General features: G+C 37.8%; 3 protein-coding genes across 11 annotated transcripts in view; 2 read left to right on the plus strand and 1 right to left on the minus strand.

Annotated features, from left to right (window-relative positions):
- LOC145765195 (serine/threonine-protein kinase TAO3-like) overlaps nucleotides 1-9634 on the plus strand; it is a 34623-nt gene extending 24989 nt beyond the window's left edge. For both annotated transcript variants that reach the window (XM_082576972.1, XM_082576973.1), the window contains 3 exons: nucleotides 2679-2861; nucleotides 3601-3750; nucleotides 4260-9634. In XM_082576972.1, the coding sequence (XP_082433098.1) occupies nucleotides 2679-2861; nucleotides 3601-3750; nucleotides 4260-5201 (1275 nt within the window). In that variant the 3' untranslated portion in view covers nucleotides 5202-9634. The remainder of the gene's footprint in view (nucleotides 1-2678; nucleotides 2862-3600; nucleotides 3751-4259) is intronic.
- A 1661-nt stretch (nucleotides 9635-11295) lies between these two features.
- Nucleotides 11296-25854, plus strand: LOC145764615 (coiled-coil domain-containing protein 62-like). 6 transcript variants are annotated; one of them, XM_082576249.1, is made up of 11 exons: nucleotides 11296-11543; nucleotides 16450-16509; nucleotides 17060-17249; nucleotides 17724-17890; nucleotides 18379-18480; nucleotides 19020-19191; nucleotides 19766-19867; nucleotides 20363-20451; nucleotides 20926-21026; nucleotides 24699-24846; nucleotides 25260-25854. In XM_082576249.1, exons 1-11 carry the CDS (start codon nucleotides 11529-11531, stop codon nucleotides 25374-25376), a joined length of 1263 nt encoding a protein of 420 aa, XP_082432375.1. In that variant the 5' UTR covers nucleotides 11296-11528; the 3' UTR covers nucleotides 25377-25854. The 6 variants fall into 6 exon arrangements, with proteins under 6 accessions (XP_082432375.1, XP_082432378.1, XP_082432379.1 ...); XM_082576253.1 differs by lacking the exons at nucleotides 11296-11543; nucleotides 25260-25854 and adding exons at nucleotides 12978-13115; nucleotides 21411-21507 and having other exon boundaries at nucleotides 24702-24820; XM_082576247.1 differs by lacking the exon at nucleotides 11296-11543 and adding an exon at nucleotides 12979-13115.
- A 1429-nt stretch (nucleotides 25855-27283) lies between these two features.
- LOC145764613 (heterogeneous nuclear ribonucleoprotein K-like) overlaps nucleotides 27284-27897 on the minus strand; it is a 37699-nt gene continuing 37085 nt past the window's right edge. For all 3 annotated transcript variants that reach the window (XM_082576244.1, XM_082576246.1, XM_082576245.1), the window contains exon 15: nucleotides 27284-27506. In XM_082576244.1, coding sequence (XP_082432370.1) covers nucleotides 27476-27506 — 31 coding nt within the window. In that variant the 3' untranslated portion in view covers nucleotides 27284-27475. The remainder of the gene's footprint in view (nucleotides 27507-27897) is intronic.

Below are 27897 nucleotides of genomic sequence, written 5' to 3' on the forward strand. Positions count from 1 at the left end.
TAACAGGACAATGTAGTTTGTCTAGCATGTATTGTATAGTTTTGTGTTGATTGTTTCATGCCTCATTATTGAATAAAACATCACTGTTCTTATACAGCTTACAAGTTTGATTTAAAGGTTATGTTTAATGACTGAATGACAATCGTGCAAGCCAAGATCTGAAATACAAGCATTTTGTTTCAAAAATGACAGATTTTACTCTCAAAACAGTTTTTCTCCATTATAGAAAGAAGTAAAGGTTTTAGGGCTATAGCATGTTTATTAGGGTGTTTCATTTTTTCACCATTTTTGAAATTCAAAATGCCTGGGGTCCCATCTGGTGGTATTTGGGGTAAAAAGTTTACACCCCAAATTTTTTTCAATTATGACGTCATATTGAGGTGGTCCACGAGGTTTGAAATTTTTGGACCTCAAAATCTCGAAATTTGGCCGTATCTCCGGAACCACTCATCATAGATCGACAAAATTAGTATCAAAATGCGCAGAAGGGTCGGTTTCCTATACCTGATGTAGAGAATATTAAGGTCTATGTGCTTCAGAAAAAAAGTTATTTTAAAAAATCTGATTTTCGGTCTATTTTCTCCTGATGAACAAAGATCAGGTGATCAAGATGAAAGTTTTTCTGTATTTTTCCACTCTTGGAAGCTGCTTTTGCGTAATAATAGTCCTTGTTCGTTTTGCAAGAGATAAAATGGTAATTTGAAGGTATTACTATTATAATATTAATGTAACCGTTGAGGAAGAGGTATGCTGCTCACCTGCTTTAGATTAAGTGTCATTGCATTAAGGTCAGGTATTAGTAAGTCGATGCAAAACTTCAAGGAATTGGAGAGAAATGCGCTTCCCCTTAATTCAGATATAGTCAGTCACTATTTTTACTTGAGGAAGAAAGTAGCCGAAACTAATCCTAAGTTATTAAAGAAAATACCCCATTTTAAAGATTTGGAAGATGAACTGCTGAAAGATGTAGTTGGCATATGGACCAAAGCTGGTCTTTAGCAAACAGAGAAACCTAGCACTTCTGGCATACAACCTGCCCAAGCATCGGCACTCTATGTTTGAAACAGAGAAAAAGAAAGGGAGTAGTTAGATGTCTACACAGTAGCGAAAGCGACTCTGATGGTGATATGAATTGGGAAGATGATAAGGAATACGAGGCTCTGAAACCAGCTGTTTGGGGAAAAGTGTACAAGAAAGTACATTCTTTTTCCATAAATGATAGAAGTTGTGTACTTGCTAATCGTAGGATGACTTCGGTACGCTAGCAGTCAGATCTTATGAGGTCGGTTTTTGGAAAAGATCAAGTAGCTGCAATGCTGCATCACCTTCGACAGTATACCGCCAACGACAAAAAACGAAAGAAAAATCTCTGATGGAAAGTGAGAACCTTCTCAACTCAGCTTCTGCCATGCAGTTATGTTATGATGGGCGCGTTGTCGATAAAATAGATCGATACGTTTTCTTGGGCCAACTTGTTGATGATAATGGCATGAAGCACGAAAGTGTGCTTGCTGTTAAATCTTTTCCCAAAAGTGTGTCGGTCACTGCAGAACTGATTTTTGTCACCATCATCCAGGAGGCTTGCAGAGTTCACCTATCTCAAGTATATTCAGGCAATCAGGCATGGCTGATACGACTGCTCTCAACACAGGAAAAAAGTCCGGAGTCAATACTTGACTGGTCAATTATTTTAATGACGAAGTTGGTCATGATATTCATATCCTTTAACGCATGTTCCACATAAACGAAATATATCTTTCCCATGTCATTTCTTTTGTGGACGGCGCCAAGAAGAGTCCCGGAGCAATGCAAGATGGGGCTTTGCTTAACCAGATAGCAATACTAGACAAGCTCAGTACTGAAACCTTAACACCAACTATTATTACGCAATAACAGCTTCCAAGAGTGGAAAAATACAGAAAAACTTTCATCTTGATCACCTGATCTCTGTTCATCAGGAGAAAATAGACCGAAAATCAGATTTTTTAAAATAACTTTTTTTCTGAAGCACATAGACCTTAATATTCTCTACATCAGATATGGGAAACCGACCCTTCTGCGCATTTTGATACTAATTTTGTCGACCTATGATAAGCGGTTCCGGAGATACGGCCAAATTTCGAGATTTTGAGGTCCAAAAATTTCAAACCTCGTGGACCACCTCAACATGACGTCATAATTGAAAAAAATTTGGGGTGTAAACTTTTTTCTCCAAATACCACCAGATGGGACCCCAGGCATTTTGAATTTCAAAAATGGTGAAAAAATGAAACACCCTAATGTTTATAAGTCGGATAGAAACTTTGGTATTCTGCATCGTTTGGCGGCAAAATCAGCTCTCTATCTCCACCAGGATACGAGATATAGCAAATTGAGGGGTAATGGGGATTTTACGACAAAAACGGGGAGCGTGGCCTGCTTAAACAATATTTTTTTTCCCAAATTTTTTTTCCCTTGATTAAGTTAGGTCATTTCGCAAACCACAATAACTAGCCAACAAGTAAGTTGGTCGGAGTGTTACACCCTAAGCCGCATGCTATTGAGCGGTGTCGAACCGGCGCCTTTTCGATTGCCGTTCCAGGGTTCTCACCACTCGGCTATGCAAATGCAGCCTTTACTGCGTTCGTGTGACATATTTTTGAGAATGCAACTGGACTTTTTTCTGTTTCTTCATCCAGGGTAAACTCTCGGAAGATCAAGAGAAGGAGTGGAAGCAGTTGCAGACGCAGCTCCAACAAGAGTCGGACCTCTTGGTCGCTTACCAATCCAACGTCAAGAAAGTAATGGAGGCGCAACACGAGCGAGAACTGAAAGATCTGGAGCAAAAAGTTTCTTTAAGAAGAGCAATGTTGGAACAGAGGGTGAGGACTGAGGACACAACCATATCCTCCTTTTTTTTATATGTTTTAATTGCATCTGGTCGTACATCTGGTGGTTGAAGATTTAGGTAAAGTGGACTAGAAGGCAAGGAAGCCAATCTACGTCCACCTTTAAGGATGTCATTACGTGTCCTCCTGAAGATACAGCGCCACGTTCTTCAGTTTCGAACTGGCCCTTTTTGAAGCGTCGTTCCAGGGTTCTCACCACTCGGCTATGCGGCTGATATATACTTTTTACTGAAAAGTTTTTTCTTGTCGTTTTTTCTTGTTTACTGAAAAGCCAATCTTGCCGTTTGTTTGCTTGCAACAAAGAGATTATTTGCCTGAATCAAAGTAATTTGTTGTTGCTCATGCAAACAGAAATACATGCTCATGGAATAGTTTTAATCATATTAATTTAAACATATCTAATTATCCGTCAGCGGTGGGATGGCGCAACGGATAAGGCGTTGGCTTTCCAATTATACAAACCTGGTTCGACTCCCGGCTTCAGATGGTTGTTGAAAACACCGCTCACCTTTACCCAAGGTGTAATAAATTGGGTGGGCGTAGTTGCTTAAGTAAAGTCGGCCGAGAGAAAGGAACTGGCCACCCTACTCTCCTTAGTGCCGAAAGCTTAGTATAATGAGAACGTTATCTTCTCATTGCCCAAAGCTCAGTAACTGAGTATGGGACCTTTACCTTAATTATCCATCTATGGGCATTGTGATAACTTCTGCAGATGGAAGAGAACAAAGTTCAAATTGAGAAGGAGCGAAGTGATAGAACTCGTTCGTTGCTTGAACACCAAGGAAGAGAAATTGAAGATTTCGACAATGAAAGCTTCAGGATGGGTTTCTCAACTGTCGTTATAACAAATTACGGAGATCAAGTATGTCTTGTCTGTCTTATCGATTTTGCTTTCTTTTGGTTCAATTCGAGCTTCTCATTCAATGCCGGAGCAGGCTAATTTTAAAGATAATATTGCGCTGTAAATAATTCACAGTGGATTCTTCCTAGTTGAGAATTTGTTGTGAAATGATTCCAATCAATGATGAAATTTTTTCACTTGATTTTTTCATCACAATACTGGAGTCGAGTTTGTCAGCAACGTTCATCACACAATCTTTCAATAACGCTACGACTACGAGCTTTGAATATTTCAATCCTATTTTTAATGCAAAGCGTTACCCAACTCAGCATCTACAAAACTAAATGGTCTGTTTAGCGGAGTCAGTCATCGCTGTGCGATTGCAGTTTGTGGCGAGGTATGTATAGCAAATGTAGCAACTGCAATTTTTATCCAATATTATCAAACAGACCTAGAATTTTCATGAAATGTAAGCAGCTGCCTACACTGAACCTAACCGATTCATTGACTGTCTTCTTGTGGTTTTTCAGGTGTTCGTAGATCCTCAAGTCCGACAACATGGTGACGGTGGAAAAAATGTTTCTCAACCTCATGTAGTCCATCCTTCTGCATCTACATCCGCTCTTCCTTCTAATCATATACAAGGATACAATATTCCTGCTAATAATAGTGGTTTAAATCCGCATCCTAGTGGATCACATGCTCACCGCAACAGTGACTCCTCCATCATCGATGCTCGCATCCATCGATCCGGTCGTTCAAACATTGAGGGAGTGTACAGGTGCAGTGCTCCCACGCATTCTTCAAATCAAAAGCAGAGTCTATCCGCAGCAAGTGGCTCTTCCAATGCGGTTAAAACATCAAAAGGCTCAAGAAACATAGGAAGAAGCAGCAGCGACCGGGTCAGTCCCTGTGTCCAACGACGAGCCGAAAGTGACAACTCATACCATCCGGGGTCTGGTGGGTCCAGCATTGGCCCAGCAAAAGGTCAACGCTTTGTGCCCACTTTGACAGTTGACGAACACGCTCCGTCAATGCTGCAGCACGCTGCTGCCAATTGGGCTGGTGGCGACAGCAGACAATCACCTAATTCCAGGTCACACAGCAAGAATGCACCGCTGCCGGCTGGGACACATTATGGATCGATGTCCTCACTAACTACTTCTTCAGGACCTCTACATGCCCACCACATTAATCATCAACGTAATCTTGGAGGAAACAGCCTTGATGGAGCAGATTCCTCTTCAATTTCTCCATCTTCTTCCTACAGTGTCCTTAGTTCCGCTAGCAGCGGTGATGGACAGGCAAGTCAATTTCAACGAAACCAAACTTTCACTGATAATCCTTCTGCTTCGTATGACAGTCAGCGGATAGCCGGCTCAAATGTCACTGATGCTCAATCCTCAAGTTCACAATCTCGCAATGATGTTGGTCGAGCCACTGGGACTTCATTTTCCTCCTCATACCATTGAGCTTGGTCGAATTATGCAATAGCTTGATTTGTAGGAAATAGGTTAGAATTGTTCGAGTCAACTCATACAACTCTGCTTGCTGATGAACTGAGCTGGCTGGAACTCTGAGACAACCATATAGCTCCAAAATAATCTTTCTGTTCAAACCTTTTTCTGTGTTGGTTGATTTTAAATTAAAAATGTTTTATTGTTAAAATTTTACGCAAAAGTCTACATCTATTTTTAGCCTCGGTGACCTTCAAGACGCCATTTTGTCCGTACGCCAATGAAGCCATAGACTATCACCGCAATGCTAATGCTCGATATTTCTATGGTAGAAAATCTTCTTAGACGCGTACATTAAACATTTTATGGCTACTGCAGTCGGTTGCCAAGACACAATACCTTGGGTTAATTTAACATCCTATGTTTTGTTCTGCCACAATATCTATTGTGACTTCTCATCTGTTCATGTGTAGCTTTTTTACATCGTCTGGTGAACCCCCAGATTTGGCCAGGACCCTGTGCTAAAAAAGGTCTTGTTACCCATCTTTTGGCTCTCTTCAATCTGTAGCCTAACCCTAGAAATGGTGGATCATTTTATTTTGTACATTTATCTACGGTACAGCTCCTCGGTTGTTGAGTGCGATACTTTCACGTCGGTTTAACGTCTTTGTACGTTATGTCCTTTGCAATGAGACATCGTGTTTATCCCCGGGGTCAGATTCATATCCTTTGAGGTGCAAACACAAGATATTTGTTTTATAAACCAACGAATAGTTCATGTTTTAACTAATTGTTCACTCGTCCCTTGCACTCAACATACAAGGTGCGACACTCAAGTCTCAACCGTTTACCAAAATGGCACTTGTCTGACGTTATTTGTGTGACGTCAGTTTTAGATATGAGAAATGTTTGTTTGCAATTTCGTTGTTTCTGTCTTCGCTTTGTGGCGCGGTTTAAACGCTGCCTTTGAAATCCATCATTTATTAATGTTTCATTTTTCAACGTAGTATGACGATGCTCGTGCAAAGATGCACTCGGCTGCTGGTTGCCAATATACATTCGAATATTATTAAAATGTTTTTGCCAAGGTGGTGAAATCTGCAGTTTAACGTTGACTGAACATCTTCAGCTCGCTAAATCAATATTATGTAATTTTGGCTGTCTGCCATCTTGAATTAGTTTTATTGAAGTAAAATTTAATGATTTTACATATCAACTTCGATGAAGTTATGTGGAACAGTACGCAACAAACTGCTTCAAAGTTTTTAATTTGTTAGTGATACCTTCAGCTTGTTAATTCTACGATAAAAGATTAGGTTTGATTTCAGCGATTGCTCAAACTTCACGTCAAAAATTTTATGAGAAGCAAAATGAATGTGGACACTTGTTTGGAAGTTTTCATTAGAAACTTATAGTTATTATGTTTTTAATTGTTTATGCTAACTAGGCTACAATATGTTTGACTTGGTGAAGTTATAAATTTATTTAATCCCATATCTCATTTGTACATAAACCTGCTTGCTTTTTTGTGGTAAAATCACTTTCAAGCAAGTTGTACTGACGTAAACACTTTGGTTTTGTCCGTTTGATATAAACAATTTCACACCTAGGCTATTGTTCATTGTTGCGAAAGGTTTTGCTTGCAAGTGAAGTCTTGTTTAATTACAAATAAAACAGGTTTTTAGTATCTACATTGTAAACTAAGCAGCGATCATGCTGCTAAAAGCGAAATTGAATCTATTGCAAAGTGTCAGAAGAATCGCAATTTTTTTAGAATAATGTTGTAAATTATATCCCTTCATAACCGACTCATTGGGTAACGAATTCGTTTTTTTCCTCCAGCAAAATGAGTATATTCAGTATATTCTTTTGTGGATGACACAACTGAAGAGAGTGTCATAACATCCCCCGACACCACTGAAAAGTCTCCGGTTGGTCGTGAAGACAAAGCAACTCGTTACGTCACCGTGTCTGACGTGTACTCGGTGACGATTTCTGGCATTGCCGAGAAGAATCTCACCAAGCCGATAACGCTCATGTTTCTAGCAAACAAGCAAAACGAGGAAGCTGATATACTAGGCTAACAAGCAAAATGAGGAGGCTGATATACTAGGCTAACAGCCTTCTGTGACGTCACATTTCAAAACTTTTTAACGTTTTAATGTCAAGTTTTATGCATGTCCAATTGTCCATTCTCAGACAGAAAAACACGTTCTTTTTACATTGATTCAACGTATACAGAGGCTGCTCGTGGCCGTTTTTTTTTTGTGTGAATAAGCTGCAAAAATGGTTTGCACTGTTTTACATTACATTTACCAATTTCACGATTGTAGGCTGCAGCCTATTTGGATCAACCGCCACTGCTTGTAGAGGATTTGAGTATTGATTTGCATTATTGCGTTGTTTTTTTGCGTTGTTTATTTGCCGAACAACAGAAGAAATAACTATCGTTGGTCAACTACTGTTATGTTAATACATAACAGTAGTTGATATAACTATGTTTGTTAAGTTTGCATGTCTGTTATGATTATATTTATGCTTAATTTGTTAATTACTTGCCTTACTTACACAAATTTTCTTTGTACTTTGAAAATATGGATTGGTAAGGTTGTTTTCCAGTTGTTGGCATATCTGTTAATGTATGCACATTAATCAAGACCTAGAGAAAACTAATATGCAGAATTATGTTTTCAACATGCCAATTTTTATGCGATCACCAAATCACCACCACACAAACAAATAAAAATTGAAAAAACTTTTTTGAAAAAATTGAGTGGGAAAAATTTCACCAAAAAGTTGTAAAAAAAACCCGTCAAAACAAGAACACTTGCCTGTGATATTTGTCTGATATTTGTGCACAAATTACGACAAAAATATATATATGGAGCAATCAAAAAATCTTATTGCCTCAGCCTGTTTGGCAGAGAATCTATATACAACAAACGTGACTGAGACGTAGCCTATCGATATCAAAACTGTTGTGTAGCTTAGTCATAAAAATAGAATAAGAATACCGGATAAGTCAACAAGGAAATAATGTGATAAAAATTAATTAACTTGTTTTTTCACCAAGTTCACTATTTTCGATAACGTTTACTAACGTTCAAACGTTCAACTTAAAAATAAAATATTTTTTGTTATTTTTGGTCCATGAATGAAACAAATGCTAGAAATGAAACATAGGTCTAGAATAAACATAGGGCTGGATCTAAAACATAGCAGTAACTTCTGGACTGCTTCTGCGTAATTACCACCGAGCCATTTCATTGACAATTATTGCACTAAAACATTTCATTGAAAAACTTTAAATTGTTTTTTTATGGTGTTCTGACCTAAGAATTTGACTTTAATATTTGATAATAGCCATACCATTATAATTCATGTTGAACGGCGTTTCCCCCCTCAATAGTTGCTTTTGCCTCCATAAAATTTTCTTTCCAGCTTTCTTCACTGTGGCCCATATAAAGTTTTTTTGTAGGTATTTAATATATTTTTCAAGCCAACTTTGGGTTTGGCAATTTGCTGATCAATGCTAAAAAAAGAGAAAAGAAAAGAGGGTGGTTGGTTAATTGCATAGAAACAACTGTACTCTTTTCTATTGTGATCTGAAAAAAGCTTCGTACAAAAGGCAGACTCCAAGACGTATGTTTGAATAACTCTTAATTTTGTTAATTAAGTGTAATTGATTTTGTTTTGTAGACTACAGTAGTTTGGTTATCTAAGAATGCTGTGTTGCAGATTTTCATCTTAAGTTGAATAAAGTCAAATTGCGATAACAACGTTCTATATCGGCGGGTAATGGAGAACTTATAATAATAATCTTGACACTTTTGTTTCCAAATTATACTAGAACAGCAAGAAGCACATCCGGGCATGTAAGGTGCTGATTCTATTTGAATAAGTATTACAATTTATATAAAAATTTTATTTTGTGTGAAATAAACTCGCGTTTTAATATCTGCTAAAGCTGCGCCTAAAAATGCTGAATCGATGTAAACTTAACAGATTTTCATAACCGGCTTGTGTAGGCTAATGCAGAACATCAAAATACAAAAAACATTGTTGTCATGATTTACTGGTACAAGGTAAATTTAAAATAAAAGAAGACGTTGATCAATCCTCGCTGCTTGTACAGTACGAGGCAGAAGTGCAATCAGTAGTTACTGGCTTCCGTGGTCAAGTTTTTTTGATTGTGTTGGTGTTTAAACCTTGTGTGATTAAATTCGTCTGTTTTTAAGACTGATTCCTCGACACTTTTGTGTTTGTTAATGCGATGACCCGGCGGCTCGGTTTGCTCAGCCACTCACGCCAAGTAACCCAGACAGCAAATCAACCGTTTTTCACGTTGATTCAACGTCTGCAGGAGACAATTCCTGGAAAATTCCACTTTCAAAGCCATTGTAATATTTGTACGGAGCGCGTTATGCGACAATCACATCCATTTTAAAAACCTGTTTAATTACAAATAAAATCATAAATGAAACAAACGCTGTGATTTGGAATGAAAAAGCTTTTTCTGAAGAATTGGCTGAATAATTTATTCTATCGCGTCGCTTTACGTCGTCGTATTTCTACAGCCTGGTTTTAACAATTACACTACCAGAAAACTATGGTCCACTGCAAACAGCATAAAAGCAAAACAAAAGCTGAACTACTGCGATGAGAAATGGCAATTTAACCAAAGTAACTGAAATGCAACCCTTGTAATAAGACCATGGCATAGATTAATCTTATATCGGAATTGATTGATTGAATTTTTATCCTTTGGCTGAGAAAGCTGCCTTGAGAGCTTAATCCTAGCAGTTCCGCATAGGCTACTTGTAGGCTTTGAACTACTTAAGCAGGCCTCGTCACCAAGATTAACAGAGTGAAGTTGCCGCTTGAAGTGTTGTTGTCTGTGAATTATTCCATCCACTAGATGCCGCTGAATGGAGAGTAGTTCTTGGTATTAAGAAAATGAAATATTTTCTGACAGATGAAGCTTAACTGAAGATGATCTAGCTGATCGAAATCTATTTTTAGCTACGGTATTTATGATTGAACTGACTCGTGTGAGAATAAATTCCTTTGCATTAGTTCTTGGTATGCGTTGAATCGTTGATCAACTGCATACACTCGAGTCCAACCAGCGCCGCTTGATCTTGAGAAATTTTGGTTCTCGAGTCTACCGCTTCAACTAAGCTATCGGGACGGACTAGTCAATCCAGCCTCAAGGAGGGTATCACACAGTCCACCAAACTTTAACCTCTTTGAAGGGTTTGCTAAATGATTTTTGTTTGTAGGCTACCAGTTGCTCAACTTCTGCTGGCAACCAAAGCCTTCTGCTTTCCGGTCAATTGGCCGATCGTGAAATGAAAAGCACAATCATCAATGTTGGTGCAATCAATTGAAGCCCACCATCTAGCCAAAATGTTTTCAAAGCTGAAACAAATTGGAAAATTATTCGAAAAGTCGGTTGTGAAGAACGAAATTGAAAGCTGGAATAATGTATATATTTTCAATGTTTGACCAGCGTCCATTATATTTTTTGATCGGTGGAGGAACTTGCAAGCGTCCAGTTTAAGCTCTCGTGGACAAACGTGGCAAGGCCTTGCTTCCTGATTGTAGAATGTGGATAGACGCAGCTGGTAAACAGTGTGAGGGTGCTGGCTTGTCTGCAAAAGTGCAGTGGGTCGATGGTTGAGATTGAATAAATATCCATGGAATATTAGCCGCTAGCTTATTCCGAAGCAACGGCAGGTTTGAAACAGCAAAATATCTAGGCCTACAAAAGAATTTGACGATTTTAACAAGACTTCTTCTTCAACAGATTGATCAGCAGCTGTGATCTCCCTTATGAATTCCCTTCATTTTGTTCTGTTTTTTGTTTTTATTAGTGCTTCCGGCATGCTTTTTATTCCTGTAATTTGCTTGATATTGTCAAAATATTTCATTTTTTGTTGTCCTTTTGTTTGTTTGCCCTGCACCATTCCAGTCAACAAGTTGACAAGACACGAAAGCCAAAATGAATGAATCGTGGTGACAATAACATATAGTTTCCATGTAAGGGGATTCCCTTAACATCGGATTTTGCGAGTTCATGTGGACGACTGGACGCGAGTGACGTTTTCCACTCAAGTTATATCGCGGCAAGCGAACAATAGGTGTGCTGTTCAATAGACGATTACATTTCATTAATCTGTTTTCAAGCACTTCTCATCAATAGTTTGTATTGTTTATAATTTTATGGTATGTTTGTTGTCATGGAAGGCGCTTGGGTGAAGATGTGTTCAAGCTGTTAGATGTTTCAACTTGTCCAAATGTTTGTTCTGTTGCAACAATAAACTTTGCTTTTGTGACGAGATGGCAAGTAATAAGGTAAGAAAAATTCAAGAAGATTCACTTAAACTAAACAGAAAGAAATAAGTAGGACTAGTTAGTAGAAGTGATAATATGTGGCACCACATTTTATTCTAGCCTTGTGCCACTCTGAGTATAAAGCTGCATTAAGTAGAACTTTGTTTTGTATAATTTTAGATGCATTTTGCATTAAAGTAAGCTTAGTGACTCATATAGCATTACAGCCATACACTATACAGTTTGAATTTCCTTACAACTACTATTGATACAGATTACGGCTTTTTAAACATTAAATCATGCCATCTTAATAGCTAAAATAATCATGTTTTCATTTTCTCCCATTGTGATATATAGTACACTGCAATCACTGATGTGATAAAACAGACGACAGAAAGAAGCGAAGTGGCGTATAGTCTTCGAGTCAGTTGCTCCTCTTATTTTAGCTTGCCATAGCTTACTTGGGTAATCGCCTGGCATTTTGCATGAAGATCTATGCATTTATAGTCCACCTCTAGTTGGTTAGGTAGGCTAGGCTGCATGGCTGTATGAACAAAGAAACTGCAGGATCAAGTAGTGGTGGTTTGACTCTCGCTGTGTGCGCTTGTGTAACGAATTTCAAGGATTACTCTCTATTCAGCTGCACCTAATGGATGGAATAATTCTCAGACAACAACACTTCAACAATTGAAAAATTCATTCTGTCTAGCTCATTGACAGGACCTATGTCAGTGATTCAAAGCCTGTACAAGTACTTAAAACTGCCAGAATTAATCTCCCCAGAAAGATGTCTCAGTTAAGGACAAAAAGATTCCAAATGATTAGATGTTTCTGTTTTGGGCTATTCTAATAGCTACCGGTCACATGTTATAGGAATGGGATGGTTGGTTTTAGCCTCTGGTGGTTAATACTAGTGTGACTAGAACCTGTTTTCATAGGCATCAGTTGGCAAAAATTCAATAATTTTGTTGGTGCTTTCTACATATATGTAGTGCTATTAACGCTTGTTGGTTCAAGTCCTAGGTGTCTTTCAAACTGTAACTCTTCTCAAGTCATATTAACAACCTAGAGTTTAAACATGTTTAGTTGTAGCATGGCACATCGGTTAAGTGGTGGGATGGCGCAGCGGTTAAAGCATTGACTTTCTAAGTAATAATCGTAAAAAGTACCTCACTAGCTGAATAAGTATCACTTCAATGATACAATCCAAAAGGCTAAAACAACTGCTTATAAAACATGATGATACAGATTGTCATATGCAAAAGTTTAAAGCTACATAATGGATCATGGAAGTAGCTTTGGCATGTTAGGAGTTTCTCAACACTAGATTTCGAAACAAATCTGCTGAAGTTCTACCTGGCTATCGGTTCAAGACACTACCAGTAGAGGGATCCATAATGTGAAATAACTAGTTTATTTTATTTGTTTTTTGTATCAGAATATATGTGTTTTATTGAAGTCATTTTTTATTGAGGCTTTTAAACTTCCTTAAATAAACAATTATTAAAATAATAAAGTCTGTTTTAAGTATTATTAATACTGATCACACAAATGCATCATCAGCACTTCAATGCTTCCCAAAAACATGTTGCGGTATGTAACTTGAGAATAATAGACTGTGGTAGAAGAAAAAATTGTAATTTGTTGTTTTTGCATGAAAGCTATGTTTTACATTTTATAATTAACTTACTATTCTGCAGATTTAGAAACTTAGTTTCATTTGTTGTTTTTTTAGTGCTTGGAATTTAGATACATATAATTTCGAAATAAATGCTATTAGTTTGCAGGCCTCGAAATTCGTTTTTGTTGACGGCGGACAAACTTGTTCGGTCTGAGCAACTATTTCGGCATACAAATTAAGTCTCACGGCGGACACACCAGTTTAAACGTCGATCGTCATGCTTAATCACTTTATCTTGATATTTCTTCGCCATTTGAGAAGTATAGCTAATAGCTATACGGTTTAGAAGGCTTTAAATTTCAGCGAAGTCACTCTGAAAGGCTTTCATCAGACCAACGACTGCGCTTGAAGAGTCAAAGTGTCGTGTAGCTGCTTGATACACCGCATAACTGATTAACTTCCACCGAACGAGGTCGTGTGGCTTCTTGCATCACCATGCTCTGGGCAGGAGTCGGAAAACTTCTACACTAACGCTACTATTTTCTGCTGTGCAAAGTATCACTAAGCTTTTTTAGGTTTGTTTTTGCGTGTCATGTGAGCGAAAGTGAATTTTCCCTGGGCTTTTTCTTACTGTAATACCAAAACTTCAAATTTTGCTGCATCTTTAAATTTTGCTGCATCTTGCCGTAATAGCCTACTCGCATTTCTAATTTTGTAACCAACCCTTCCCTATCAATATTACTCGGAGATCAAAGCCAAACATTGTGACATAAGACTTGAACTAAGTTACGAGTGATTAGTGTAGAAGTACTGGTACTCTCATCGATTCTTAGCGAAGAATTCATCTTTGCTATGATGATTCAATGTCATCAATCATTGAAGCAACGTAAAAATCAAAAGTTTTCCTGCTTGAATGGAAGCTAAGGGATACAGTACGGTATTCATATTTTCTAGATGCGCGCTAGAATGCGCAGGAAATTGTATTTTCGCAACAATTGTTCGTGCTATGCAATGACAATTTGAATCGCCAGTTTCTGTATTATTTCTCGGCGGACAAATATGACCGATCTAGATGGTACTTCCCACGGACATCACATGTTGTGACGGCGGACATGTCCGCGGTGTCCGCTGTGAATTTCGAGGCCTGGTTTGAATTTGCTAACATCATCGCACAAAATATTTAGTCTCATTGCAAAAAGGTTGTTTCAACATGTCATAATTTATTAAAATAATAATACTATTAGACTAACGTATTGTAGTGGCACAGTTAGTAGTAATTCGTCTATACAGTGCTGTAGTTAGTGCAGCGACATCCTGAGCACGATAGTGGTGGAGATGACCTGGGAACAATGTCTATACTCTTGCATAGTAGTTTATTGCAGTAAGAAAATGAATTGACATAATCAGGATAAAAAGTGGATGATCGGTGTGACACCCAAAATTAAACCATTGATAGAATGTAGAACAGGACTGCAGAACGCTGATAGAAATCAAACTTAAAAACTGATACCCATTCCAAAGCATGTTACCGTAGTATACTGTTGTACGGTCATATTGCCATTTAGATACGCTAAAGTATACCCTTTGGGGTTTGGTATATATTGATACATGCTGTTACATAATGAATTAATGTGAAACTAAACGCTGGTCACTTTAGCTCAAGAAAATTGTCTTGATTAAAAATGTGTGGCCACGACACATTGATTATAAGTGGCACATAACAAACTAACAATACAGGCAGATGCAAAACTATGTAAAAGCATTGCAATTGCAAGAATGCAGCCAAGCACTCTGTGGAGTTCCAATCCTAAGGGTTGTGACTTGTGAGAAAAAGCAAAGCGTCATGAGAAAAACGCCAGTATGAACTATTAAAAACCTGTAGGGTTGCACAGATTCCAGAACCTATAATAGGTGACGTCAGAGAATGTAGAAGCGGTGTACGTCAGAGGTCACCGACTGGTAGGCCGCATGCGGCCCGCCACGCTGAAGAAGGTATCAGCGTACAAGTATAACCAAAAATACTTGATTTAGAAGTTAAAGAGCATGAAGGCAAAAAATACTTTTGCTTTGCATACGATTCCACCGACCGACCAATCAGGTTGTAATTCTAGGTGGGGGTCGCTTAAAGTTATTCCAATGCGATGTCCAGCCACACTGTCCCAGTGGTTGATTAAAACGTGTGTTTTCGAATTTCGAAATTGTCTGTGAGCATAGGGTTGCTTATTTTAAGTTTGTAAATGTCATGTAAACACTATTGTGCATTTCACCGTTATTGTGTTTCACGAGCAGCGTTCCCTTTATCCAAGTTTTAATGACTTTTTCTGGTTGTATTATGAAAATATTAAGCTTAGTACTGCAAAATGTTGTTAATCAACAATTCTTACCATGTTAATAAGCACCGCAAGTGACAGTTGTCTAATAATCAAGGAAAGACGGTTTTATGGACTCTCACAAAAAGAATGAAAAACCAACTCATTGCTTGTTTAGAGGGAACACTGTTCATGAGTTACGATAGAAATGTTTTTTCGGTGATTTCCACAAGAGTTTATTTCATGGTGCCTGATTTCTTTCTCCCTGTTATTGGAGCTTATTTTTCGCTGATATGTTTGCAGGTCATTATTGTTGCCTGTATTGCGATATGTCAAAACATTTCCTTATTTACTGAAACTGTTAATTGCAAGATATTTTTTGCCAAGCAAAGTGGCAACACCACTCTTGCTTGGCGATGAATATACTGATGAAACCGCTCGCCACGCTGTAAGTGCGCAAAACAAGTGGCCTCGTTATATTAGGCATCATTAAAAAAGTCAAAAGTGTTGTTAACAAAGCTTGGCCTGGCAGTAGTGTTGTTCGACTAATTTTGTTGCTGTGGTATTCTAAGATAAATATTAACAACATGTAACGCTGGATACTGGTCACAAAATGCGTTCTTTTCAATAGCATAAGAGTCAACCTTCCTAAAAATTTATTAGTGCGGCCCGCCACAGCTCTTCTTAGTGCCAAAATGGCCTGCATGCAAAAAAGGTTGGTGACCCCTGATGCTGATGTACGTAAAGTTCGCAGGAGCTACAATTACTTTTTGATAATAGCAGGAATATGTATCATGCAAATACGTTATATGCCAATAAAATAGTAAAGGCAAACAGAAGATTACCAAAACAAATACGTAAAAAGCACATCCTTAGTGATGTTCAGCTGGTTTGATAATTTGACTTGTTGTTATAATTTTCAATTATATTATGAAACATACAAATGTACCTGCTGGTACTAAATTGATGAAAATGTATTGGTATTGCTGTTTTTCAGTTTCAAGATCAGTTAAGTCGAAGTCCGGATGGATATGAACAAAGGCATGATGATACTTTGGTATGGCTTGGTTGTTAGATATTTAATGTATTCATGGCTACCTGGAGATACGGCCTGATTTGTTACATGATGTCGATTTGTTTACTGGTGGTGAATAAAACAAGCCAGTTGAGCAACTAATTTGTTTACTACCTGCTTGATTTGAAAGATTTTTTTAAACGATATTTTCACATCTTTTTACTACCATCCCGAGATAATACAAGGGATTCCAACATCACCACGCTATGAAAAACAAACGCAATTAACCACTTGCCAACAGTCTAATTGCAAGTTTTTTTTAACTTACGTTTTTTCATTTTTTTTACTGTGTCCCCAAGACAACATAAGCTGTCATATCATTATCATCCAGTAAAAAATTGAGAAAATTTGAATTTAAGAAAATTTCAGCCATCATCGTTTTTATGAAGCAAAAATAGTTTGGGATCATGAGAATGAAAGAACCTGCAACAGTTTTTTTTTTTGTCAAATTATCGCTTTGCAAATATCTACTACCTATGTCCTAGATATGATGTAGTCCCATCTATCACTTTGTGATCGATTTTGTTTTTAGAGTGTTAGTGACTTGGAAGGTGATACAATTGCAAAACAGCGTCGTGAGCTTCAGCTTCTCATTGGGGAGTTAAAGGATCGAGACCGGGAATTAAACCAGATGGTAGCTGCTCATCAACAACAACTGAACGCTTGGGAAAGAGATAGACAACGACTCTTGCATTTAGAACAAAAAAATGGAATGCTTGAAAGTTAGTGTTTTTTGCATTTGGATATATGTCTATAAACAAAATGGCATATGATCTTAGCTTAATACAGTGGTTTCTAACCGGGGTGCCATTTACAATGCTCTAGGGTACTGCGAGCTATTTCTCGCATTCATTTTTATCTGTCTTCAAATGGTTTGCTTGGATTAATTATTGAAAATCTTCATGCACCATTACTTAAGGGCAATTTTTGTCATACCGCATGTAATGTTCTGTAGTCCCAATTTTTTTAGTGTGGTTTGTTTTAACAACTTACTGCATTCGAAGTGAAAGATCGTTGATTTGTCACGTTGAATCCTCCCTAATACCGTTTTTGTACTGTGCCGGTATTGCGTTGGTCGCGATCTCCGACGGTGGCATAATTGTATGAATGGCTACAAAGCATCCATTTACACTGTGGAACCATTTCGTGGTAGCTATATAGCTGCTCACTGTGTTTGTTGTTTGTCCATGTTCCAGTTGAGATGACGAAACGCAATGACCAGCTGCGACTACTTGTTCAACGTTTAAAGACTACAGAATGTAGGCAAAGAAACAAGGACTGTGTTATAGAAGCAACCCAGTCTAAGCTTGCCAATGCTGAAAAAGTCATAGATGAATCATCGGTTGTTCAAGAAGACTTACAAGTAAGCACGAGGGGACATTAAACCATGATCAGACTGTTGAAAGATTTTTAATTATTACTTGTCATTGTCACGCATAGACAAAGGTATTAGTGTGTGCTATATTTTTGTGAAGTATAAAGCAAAAAGTTATTTTTAGATAAAGTCCAAACACTTGTTTATATGAAAACGGATACTTTTCCATGTCAGTTACCCAGCGAGTGTGCTTAATCGCAATAACCATTGCAACGATGAATAACCTTTTTACCGGTAGCTTTATTCTCACTTTGAATGAGATTATTGCTTTAGATTGCATTCTCCCACAAAATTGTATAATTATGAAACCTCCCCTCTTTCCCATTTTTTCATATCTTCCCATTGTAGTTTTTGTTTCTTTATCGCTTATCACCAGCCAAACTGTTGCTTTCCTCTTTTCACTCAAACTGTTTCTCGTTTTTCTTTTTAAAGTTAAACATTATAAGTTGAATACCAATTTATATTTTTTCAACTAGAACAGAAATGACATTTTGAATACCTCTTTATCGGAGATGACGTCACAAATCGAGAGATTAGAATTGAAGGAGCAAGACTTTGTCACGCAGCTGCAACTAAAGGTTTGTGATTATTAGTTTTATCTACAGTTAGATATTGTCATTGGTTTTTTTCGACGTTGTCTTGGTTTAAGCGATAACTACTATTTTTTGTGTTGGAATAGCACTATTTTTTTTATCTCAGGCATTAAACTGGACTCGTTTTTTTCTTACTGGGTTTCTTTTAGAAACTTGTTTGTTCATGGGTTGTTCTTTATCAACGGCATCAATTTTTTTTTCCAGCTGCGCGTTACTTCTTTTTTAGCGACCAAGCTATGTAGTAGCGGCAACCTATAAATTTACGGGATTACGATTCTGTAAATGATTCCGGCCATAATTCTGTTAGCCATTGTGGTTTGTAGAGTTACGATGCTCAAGAAAACTTGTAGGTGCGACATCTTAAAAACCTTTTTATTCCTTTTTTTTTTAATAATGTACGAATGCTATAGGCGTACCGGAACGTTAAATTATGTGGTATGGTGCATAGGCCAGAAAAGGAGACTAGATTTTTGTGACGGAAACTGACCACTTTAGTCACTTGGCGTACTGTAATATTTTGAAAGGATGGTGAGCTAGTGGATGCTGACAGCCAAATATGCGAACTGAAAAGTAAACTCCACTCCCTTGAATCTGACTTGAAGGATACCCAGCAAAACGGTGTTTCACTTCGAGTTGATTTAGAGCAGCAGCGCATCAAGTTCCGTCAGTGCCGAGCTGAATTGGATAAAACTTCAGGTACTTACCCAGTCAGCAAATTAACCGTTTTTTATTTTTTACGTCTGTAGACGTTGAATCAATGTCTGTAGACATTGAATTGATGTAAAGAAAAACAGTTAATTTGTGTCTGGGTATATAATATAACTCTATTATTACATGAAGATAAGGATTCATGGCATTGCCTACAACTTTTGCTTTTTAAAAGATCGATGACTGACCATGGAACGATCAAACAGTCCACTTGGTTTGGTGTGAAATGCATGCTCACAGTTTCAATCTAATTAGAAAACCTTTATTCGTTCAATTAACTACTTAGGTCACTTGTTTTCATACTTTCTATGAACACTGTTTACAAACAAATAATAATCAACCATTGTCTGGATAATAATGTAGATTACGTTCAGTTTCGTAATGCGCTGGTCTGTGGAACCACAACAATGTGAATTGCTGTAAACTGCTACGTTGAAATCATTCCGCTGATGGCAACGCCAATCAAGCTGCATTTGTCATTTGTTTTATTAGAACATCAACCTTATGAACGTAGTTGCTTTGTCAAACAGGACAATTCATCGGTTGTTTTTCTTATTTTCAGCTGAGATGGCGACGAAAACCGGAGAGATGATTGCGCTGAGGCAGGAACTGACCAAAGTCCGTGATGAAATTCAAAGGACAAGACGAGAACTATATCTCAGTGGTGAGTGGGTGGCCATGGTGAAGCATGTGTCGGTACTTTCAGATGATTCACTAAACATGCCAGATTTGCTGGAACATGACCCGAGTATGGTTAGAACTTGAATCAGATTGTTTCTAAATTTTAAAGAGAAATGAGTTTTCTGGAAAGCTTTTTTCTAGCCATAAGTTGGAAGTACCACGGAGTTCTATGTCTCACAAATAATGTGCTCCAAATATTAAGGCCATTTGTTTGGCAGCAGTCAAGATATTTTTGATAAACCTCAAGCTGCTTGTGATCAATTTTCTGCTTGAAATTTTGATTTGAAATGATTGGTCGCTTAGCGGGCTGCAGTTTGCCGCCCGTCTGACTTAGCCTATGCAATTTAAATAATAGAGTAGCAATTTAGCTAGCGAAAACCAAGATTTTTATTGAATTTACGAAACATTCTAAAATTTGTTTACGTAAATATATGAACCATTGTCGAAATGATTGAAATTTTAACGCTTCCTTTTGCAGAGGAGCAATTGAAGAGGAAAGAAGAACTGATTGAAATGCAGAAGTCAAAACAAGATCGGGCTGACTCCGAGCTAATGCAGTTACGGCAGGTTCGACGTTTGTCGCTTGAATAAACAAAAACTTAATCTTATTTGATGCGTATGCCCCTGAAGACTCCGAAAATTGAAAAAACGAAAAAATACTCCCGTACAAAGCTTTTCATTTTAAATATATCCGGAACAAATGTTTGTAAACATCTTACAAATTTTTGGATTAATTTGAACAAACAGCTGATCAGTGATCACCCGTCTTGGCACCTTTTGCAATGGTTCTTACACCCACAAAGGGTGCGTGCAGCTCCAGTTATCAACCGCTTAACTAATCTGCACTGTAAGAACGCACCATGCATTCAAATAAGCTGCCTGCTGAACGACCGCATGTAGTTGCAAAGCCTTAGGTTGCGTTTTTTAACAAGAAATGTCATATTTTATAACAAGTTTTCAATATCCTATGTTTTATTGCGATGAATGGACACTGTTAGATTCAGTTTGTATTTGTACGTTAGAACGCTTATTTGTTCTTAGTTATACGACCGGCAGCAAGATGAACTGTCCCTGTTACAACTCAACTTGGAATCGTCGCGCGAGCTACTGGCCAAACAGGAGGACAGGCTGAACCACATCAAGTACGTATTTGTTCGTTTACACTTTACAGCAACATTTCTTAGGTGCCACGTTACCTACCTTTTGTCTGTCTGTCACATGTGTATTTGATTCTCAGTCAGTGGCTTATTATAGCGCAGAAAGCAGATGTAGAACTGTTTTTTTTTTTCATGTAACAAGTTTTCTTGAATCATATAATGTTTGCTATTGGTTGAATTTTTCATAGTGTCACCTATGCGTCGGGACGAGTTTGTCAATCTCTAGATTGTCAGGGGGACACAACACGAGGCACGCACATAGCAGGATAACGGTCCAGTCCAGTATGCCTCAAGCATTTAACTTTAGCTATAAAGTCTAAATAAAATCTTTAAATGGTTAAAAATAGTTTACAACGTGCCACTGTTTAGCAGAAGCAGTGGAAAGTGCTTGATGGATGAAGATAACAGGTCAGCACAAGAGCAGCCCGCATCCATCCTTGCCACCATACAAGTGGCAGCTTCAAGGGTAGGAGAGATCAGGAAGGCAATACAAAGCGCACGGCTTCATGTTTTTGAAATTCAAGTGATGGAGCTTGAAAGTCAGCTAATAGATCAATCTGATACTTCGCAGTGATAGCATAGCAAACACGATGATCAGTATGTAGCTCAGACGAGTGGTAACGTTGATTTATAGTTGAGTTGCCAAAAGTATCTCGTGCACTTATTCGATATTGCCGACGTTTCAAAACAATTTAACTTAATTATTGTTTTAATAAATTTGTAGCAAATTTGTTTGCAGCACACCACCATGTAGAAAGAACAGCTTTTGTTCTTCTCTCTTTTGAGGCAGCAATTCATGCAACATCCCCAACCGCTACAATCAGTGTAGGTTGCTGTTTCAAAGTTAGGGAATGTGAGGTTAACATATCCTGTAAGCGTTACGCGTTCACTGTCAAAACATCATGCGACATTATTTTCTCTCCATATAAAAACAACTATGATGTAATGTATTTGCCAATTTAAGCTAAGTGATGCAATATGACGGTTGTGACGCTCTTCTGAAGGTGTCGTATGTTACTCGAACAGTGGAGTATCATTCATAGGCTACTGCACTATTTCTGCTTTTTTTAAACAAACTTATTTTTTTGTGAACATAACAATTCACTTTGATCGATATACGTTAATGCTATATTTGATTACCATTCGTCAAACTATACTTTTTACACTGTTGTTAATAGCCCTATGTACTATGTAGCTTACGTCATGTGATAACATCGTGTAGGCTACTACGTGGCACTCCTAGCTTTCAGCACAAAATAGTGTCTTACCTATAATTAATATATTTGTTGAAAGGAGCGCTGCGCGGGCATTTAGGGAATAATTTGGGCCCGGCAGGTCTACAGATAGAGTGGAATGGCGCAGCGTATAAGGCGTTCACTTTCTGTTAGGCTACGGCCCTGGTTCGACTCCAAGTTTAAGCTGGTTGAAATACACCAGTTGCCTCTACCCAGAGTGTATTAAATTGGGTAAGCGTAGTTGCTGGAGGAAAAGTGGTCGAGAGATAGAAATTGGCTACCTTACTCTCCTTAGTGCTCAAGGCGCAGTTTTCCGATGCTTGAATTCAAGCAGGTTATAGGGATCACCTTTCTTACAAATAGAGTTGCCTACGCTGTGTTTGCTTCTTTCCCCACGAAATTATCCCGGGTAGCCTACTCCTCGTCAAAGATATTGCGTGACAGCTCCCTTGAGACTTCCAAAAGATTTATCGAAAGTGTTAAGGGGATCCGTGAATGTGTTGTTTAGGAAAATGTAGTAAAATTTAAACATAAAAATGCATGTAGGTCTAGACTAGTTTGTAGGCCTATTTTAGACTATGGGCAATTTTCACTCACGGTTGCTTTTGAAAGCTAAAAAGTCTGCATTTTTAAAGTCTTTGAAAAGAGTCCGTGACAAAAAAGATTGGTAAGCGGAGTAGTCAAAACTTAAGGATTGCCGAACCGTAGTTGGATGTATGCATAGGAAAGAGTTGGTAGCAGAAAAGGAGAAACTTGTTAGTTTTATCCAGAATTTAAACAAGTTTAAAAAGTAAGTTGTCGTATTTTGAAATGAGGAATTGCTGTCAAATGCGTGAATTCAAAAAATTGAGGTTTAAGAGTTATTTTGAGATGACAAAAATATGAGTAGGCTATGGCGACATGAGTATGCTTTCAATGTTTTGTAAAATACTTTTATACACAGCAAAAACAGTCAAATGATTCGATGGAGAGTAAAAAAGTTTCAGGCCTATTAAGAAAAGTAAGGTAAAACACTTTAGTTTAGAAGGAAAACAAAAAGAGGCTAATTGTAGGGCAAAGTGGGGCGTGTTGTCACAATTTTTGCAAATCAGCATATATCTCGTTCTGTACCAATGGTATCGAGATGCTAGATAGTGCAATTGAAAGAGGTATCATTCGACTTCTTTTTGCTACAACTAAAGTTTTTCTGGATTATTTCGTCTATACATAAATGCATGTTTAATGCAAGTGAATGGGCTGTGACAACACGCCCCACCCCGGGGCGTGTTGTCACAGAGCATGGGGCGTGTTGTCACAAAATTTCTGCACATGCTTTATGACTAAAATATGACAGAAACTAACAAAAAATGGTTTTAATACAGGCTGAACGAATAAAAAAATATGCGAAATGCAAAAAAATTTAATTTCCACATTGGTAAAAATTTTATGCCCATTGTCAAAAACAATAGAAATGTCATCTTGAGAATTATGTGTCACTATCGAATATATGTGTGTATCATTATCTAATACTAATTTTTATTACCTAAAAAAGCGTTGTATTTTAACAAATACGCATATTACCTCGTTGTATAAGCATAAATAATTTTTTATGTTTCTTAATATTAAAAATGCACACCACGGGGCGTGTAGTCACAGCTGTGACACGCCCCATGGTATGAAATCACGTGGTTTCAACAACCATGTGTACATCTCATGTCTTATCTGTTTGGTATGATGAAAAGAACAGGCTTAAAGCTAACGAATGGTACCTTTCCTGATCAGTTATGATCATACCTTAATTTGCCAGACCATTTTTTAATTTAGTTATAAAACCTGATTTTGCGCAAAATTCAATGGCACTCCTCATAATTTCTGCTGTGGTGACAAATTTATTAACCTTCACTGCTTGTACGAAAGAGAACTGAAAACTATGCGTTCCATTGAAAACTCGTGGTTATACGCTTGGGTTATCACATGGAAATCGTGCTGTGACAACACGCCCCTGTGACAACACGCCCCACTTTGCCCTACAGGTTTTAGCCTACCTCTCATGTTCTGAGTGAAACGTCGCTGCAAAGTTTTAATTTAATTGAACTCAATGTCATTAAAAATTCCGCAGATAGCCTATTGTTGATTTTGCATTAACTCGGGACTAGCAGATGAACTGAGCTTACGCAAAATGAACAATAGGCTATTCATCTGAAATGTTCAGTGGCCTACAGGTGAGATCCGTCGTTTGTCTATGCTAGCAGAAGACCGCAAGTTTTTGTAGTCTTCCCATGCTTCTCTGTTGTTTGGAGGTTGAATTAATCCAATTTGTGTTGTGTCCTCATTTAAAATTGGGATATACTATAGGCTACCACGAATAGACAAACTGTAAGATAACTGGCATTATACATTTTTTCAACCCATTACGGTTGTTTTAAATCAATGCTTTTCTTAGCAGTTTTGACTTTGATGGATTGGACTGCAGCAGTCAGACTACTACCGATCTTCTAGAAGAGGCAAGGAGATCCGCTGAAGATGACGCCCCTTTCCAATCGAGCCCTAAAAGCTACAGTCGCTCCGAGAGACGTTCCCCCTTGACACTAGTGAGTGAAATCATTCCACCTTTTTCTTTAAAGTTGGAAAAACACTGATTTACATTTTTGCTATAATTTCTGTATTGTCTGTGTTCTTATTTCTAAAAGTGAAATTCGTTAATTTAATTATAATTTATAATGAAATGAACTAGCCTACAGCTAGTTCATAAATATTTTTTTATAAACGCAAGATGTAACATAGTCAAGATAAATAGTAGGCTGCTCCAGCACTTTCTTAAGATGTTTTTTTTATTTTGACGCCGGGAAACTGTCCTACGATAACGGATTCAAATTCGAACTAATTCACTGTATTTTCCGAGTCTTAATCATTTTTCACCAAATCAACAACAGTTTTTGTCTGTTGAGTCATTTTAAAAAGGTTACAACTCAATCAAAAATCATTATTTTTATTTGCATCACAGAACCTTCCTCCATCGTCCACTAGTAAACTGCAACGATTGTTATCTGAATCGCGACAAATGGTTGAAAGTATGGAGCAGTCAACAAAGCCACCGACGTCATCATATAGACGATATTAAAGGGGGTCCAATGCTTGCCAAACCAAACTTCATGCTTGGTCGAATGCAAAACCTATTAGTAAGCCACAGGCATTGCATGATGCAAAACTCAAGCTAACTTTTTACTGGAAAATGATGAAATTTCACTCATTCGTAAATAACTTACTGTTTTAAATATTTTGCTAAATTTAATATCACGCCTACGAGTGTTTCATGCACAACCTAAGAGCCTTTTTGTTTTGTTGTTTGTTTAAAAAAAACGACATCAATGAAAAAGTTAAGTGACACTATATTACATTATGAACAGCCAGCCCTCTGGTGTGCTTGAGTACAGTCGACCAAAGTTTTAAAACTACCTTTCTATCAATTGTTGAGCATTCACGCAAAGCCAAATAAACTTTCAAAAGTTTATTTGCATAAGTTTAGCACATTTTAGAGTATAATTTTGTTGTCTATTTTTTAATCGTTGTATTTTTTACTTTGTAATACAGTAGCCCACACCGAGCACAGGCTTTCAGCTCTTCCATTTTATGAACAACCCTAGTTTGATGCGAAACACAGCCCTTTCTCTTCAAATAGGCACCTTGCGACGCCCTTTGGAGCAAGGGAAGCCCTCCAAATCCCTGTCTAACTGGTATGTTAAATAGGCACTTAGAAAGATGACATTGACACACGTGCTGTAACGTCTTAGACAAAGTAAGCTCGAATCAATAGTGTTCGCTACGATGCCCGATTTTGTGAACGAAAGAAACCGCAAGATCAAACAGGGCTGGTTCTGCGGCTTAGTGGTCCATCTAGCAACAACCAATCAGAATAATTCTAATGCCAGGATGAAGGTCTCTAAGCTATCTCAGCCAGTAGATAAAAATTTCTATAGTCTAATTATATCGCGTGATGGAAATTCTTTATTATCCACTCGAAAACCGCAGAGACCTCACTTTAGAAGTGCTGGCTTGTCCTTAAAATTTGACGTCAATGTTTTTCGTAGCCTCTGGCAACGCGAGAAAAAGACCGATTTCTGCGGCAGTATCCCCTCATCGGTAGGCTATACGATTGAATACAGCAGGGGCATGGCACAGGAATATCTAAAGAAAGGGATACGAAGGCTTTTATTACGTCGGACAATAGAAGGGCTTCTGTTTATTGTAAAATGACAATTGGCACCGATAGTACTAAGTTCAATAAATCTTGTTATAACCTGCATTGAGCTATTAGCATCAGGATTCACTGCATGCTCAATTGCTCATGACTACTTGTTAATTCAACTACCCGAATACTTGCTTTATATCTAGCCTGCTGCAAAGGCTTTCGAAAACAGCTTACTTTTCAACTGTCTTTCTAAACAAGTATTGTTTTAAATATGTTCCACGTAACATTTGCTAACTGCAGCCTACCAGCTGCACTAGCCTACAAAACTTTCTACAATTTAAAAAAGAACCGCATGTTCAACGCGCGACAAACTACTGTCCTGGCAGTGTAGTGAGAATAAGGCAATCACTTCGAGCCTTTATATTCTCTTTAGATATCCCTGGCATCGCACAGTAACCTGCCTCACCGGGTCGCAACTTTCCAAAAGGTAGGCTACCATAAAAAAAAATCTTTGAAATTTGACCAATCAGAGTCGCGCGTCACTTTAACATTTATTACTTTGAACTTTGTTTGGTAATTACATAAGAAAGAATAGCACTGGTGGGAATCACACCCACATCAATGAAATGACTACTATCGCCCCAACTCTCTGCGCCAAGTCAGCCGATGACTTAGTTTAGCTACGATTTGCGTTTTTTCTTTGTTCTCCCGAATTTTCAAGATAGGGAATTTATATGATACCTTTTGGAAAGTTGCCACCGGGTCGATGACTATCTGAGGAAAACGTGCACCAAGTTCTGGCCGTGGTAACCTTATTTACTTCAGACAAAAAATTATAGTCTCGACACAAAACTATCTTTATTGAAACAACGTAATCAAATACGAAACGAACATCTTGTTCTTGAGTAAACGATTAAAATCGCCGACGGAGCAGGCTTCTGTTGCACCAAGCTGACAGTAAACGTCATAACGTCCGTGACATAATCGTCATCATACAAGCGGCATCACCACAGTAAGAAACACGTGACCAATCAGTATCGGTCGCCAGAGTACAACTTGACGCTGCAAAGAAATATACAAATTTTCAGTTAATTTCAGGATGCAGTAGGTTACCCACGCATGCTGAAGAATGTTCATCGCTATTTATTCGCTTTGAAACTATGAACATAAACAGATGACTGACACTGACAGTAACTTAATGGGATGGAATAGCATTATTCAAAACAAACAGACACTAATAAAACAATAATATACTAAACTCAAACGTTTTCGGCAAGAACTTTTTGCCCTTATCAGAAAATACTCAATACATCTAAACCAGGGATCACCAAACTTTTTTCTCTGAGGGACGGATTGCTGCGAGATTAACAGCTGCGGCCGGATGCAAATTGCGAAAAGATATACAACTATTTAGAATCTTCATTGACTTAAATTGAGCACAATAAATAACAAA

Source organism: Aplidium turbinatum, chromosome 2 (genome assembly GCF_918807975.1).
Source record: "Aplidium turbinatum chromosome 2, kaAplTurb1.1, whole genome shotgun sequence".
NCBI lineage: Eukaryota > Metazoa > Chordata > Ascidiacea > Aplousobranchia > Polyclinidae > Aplidium > Aplidium turbinatum.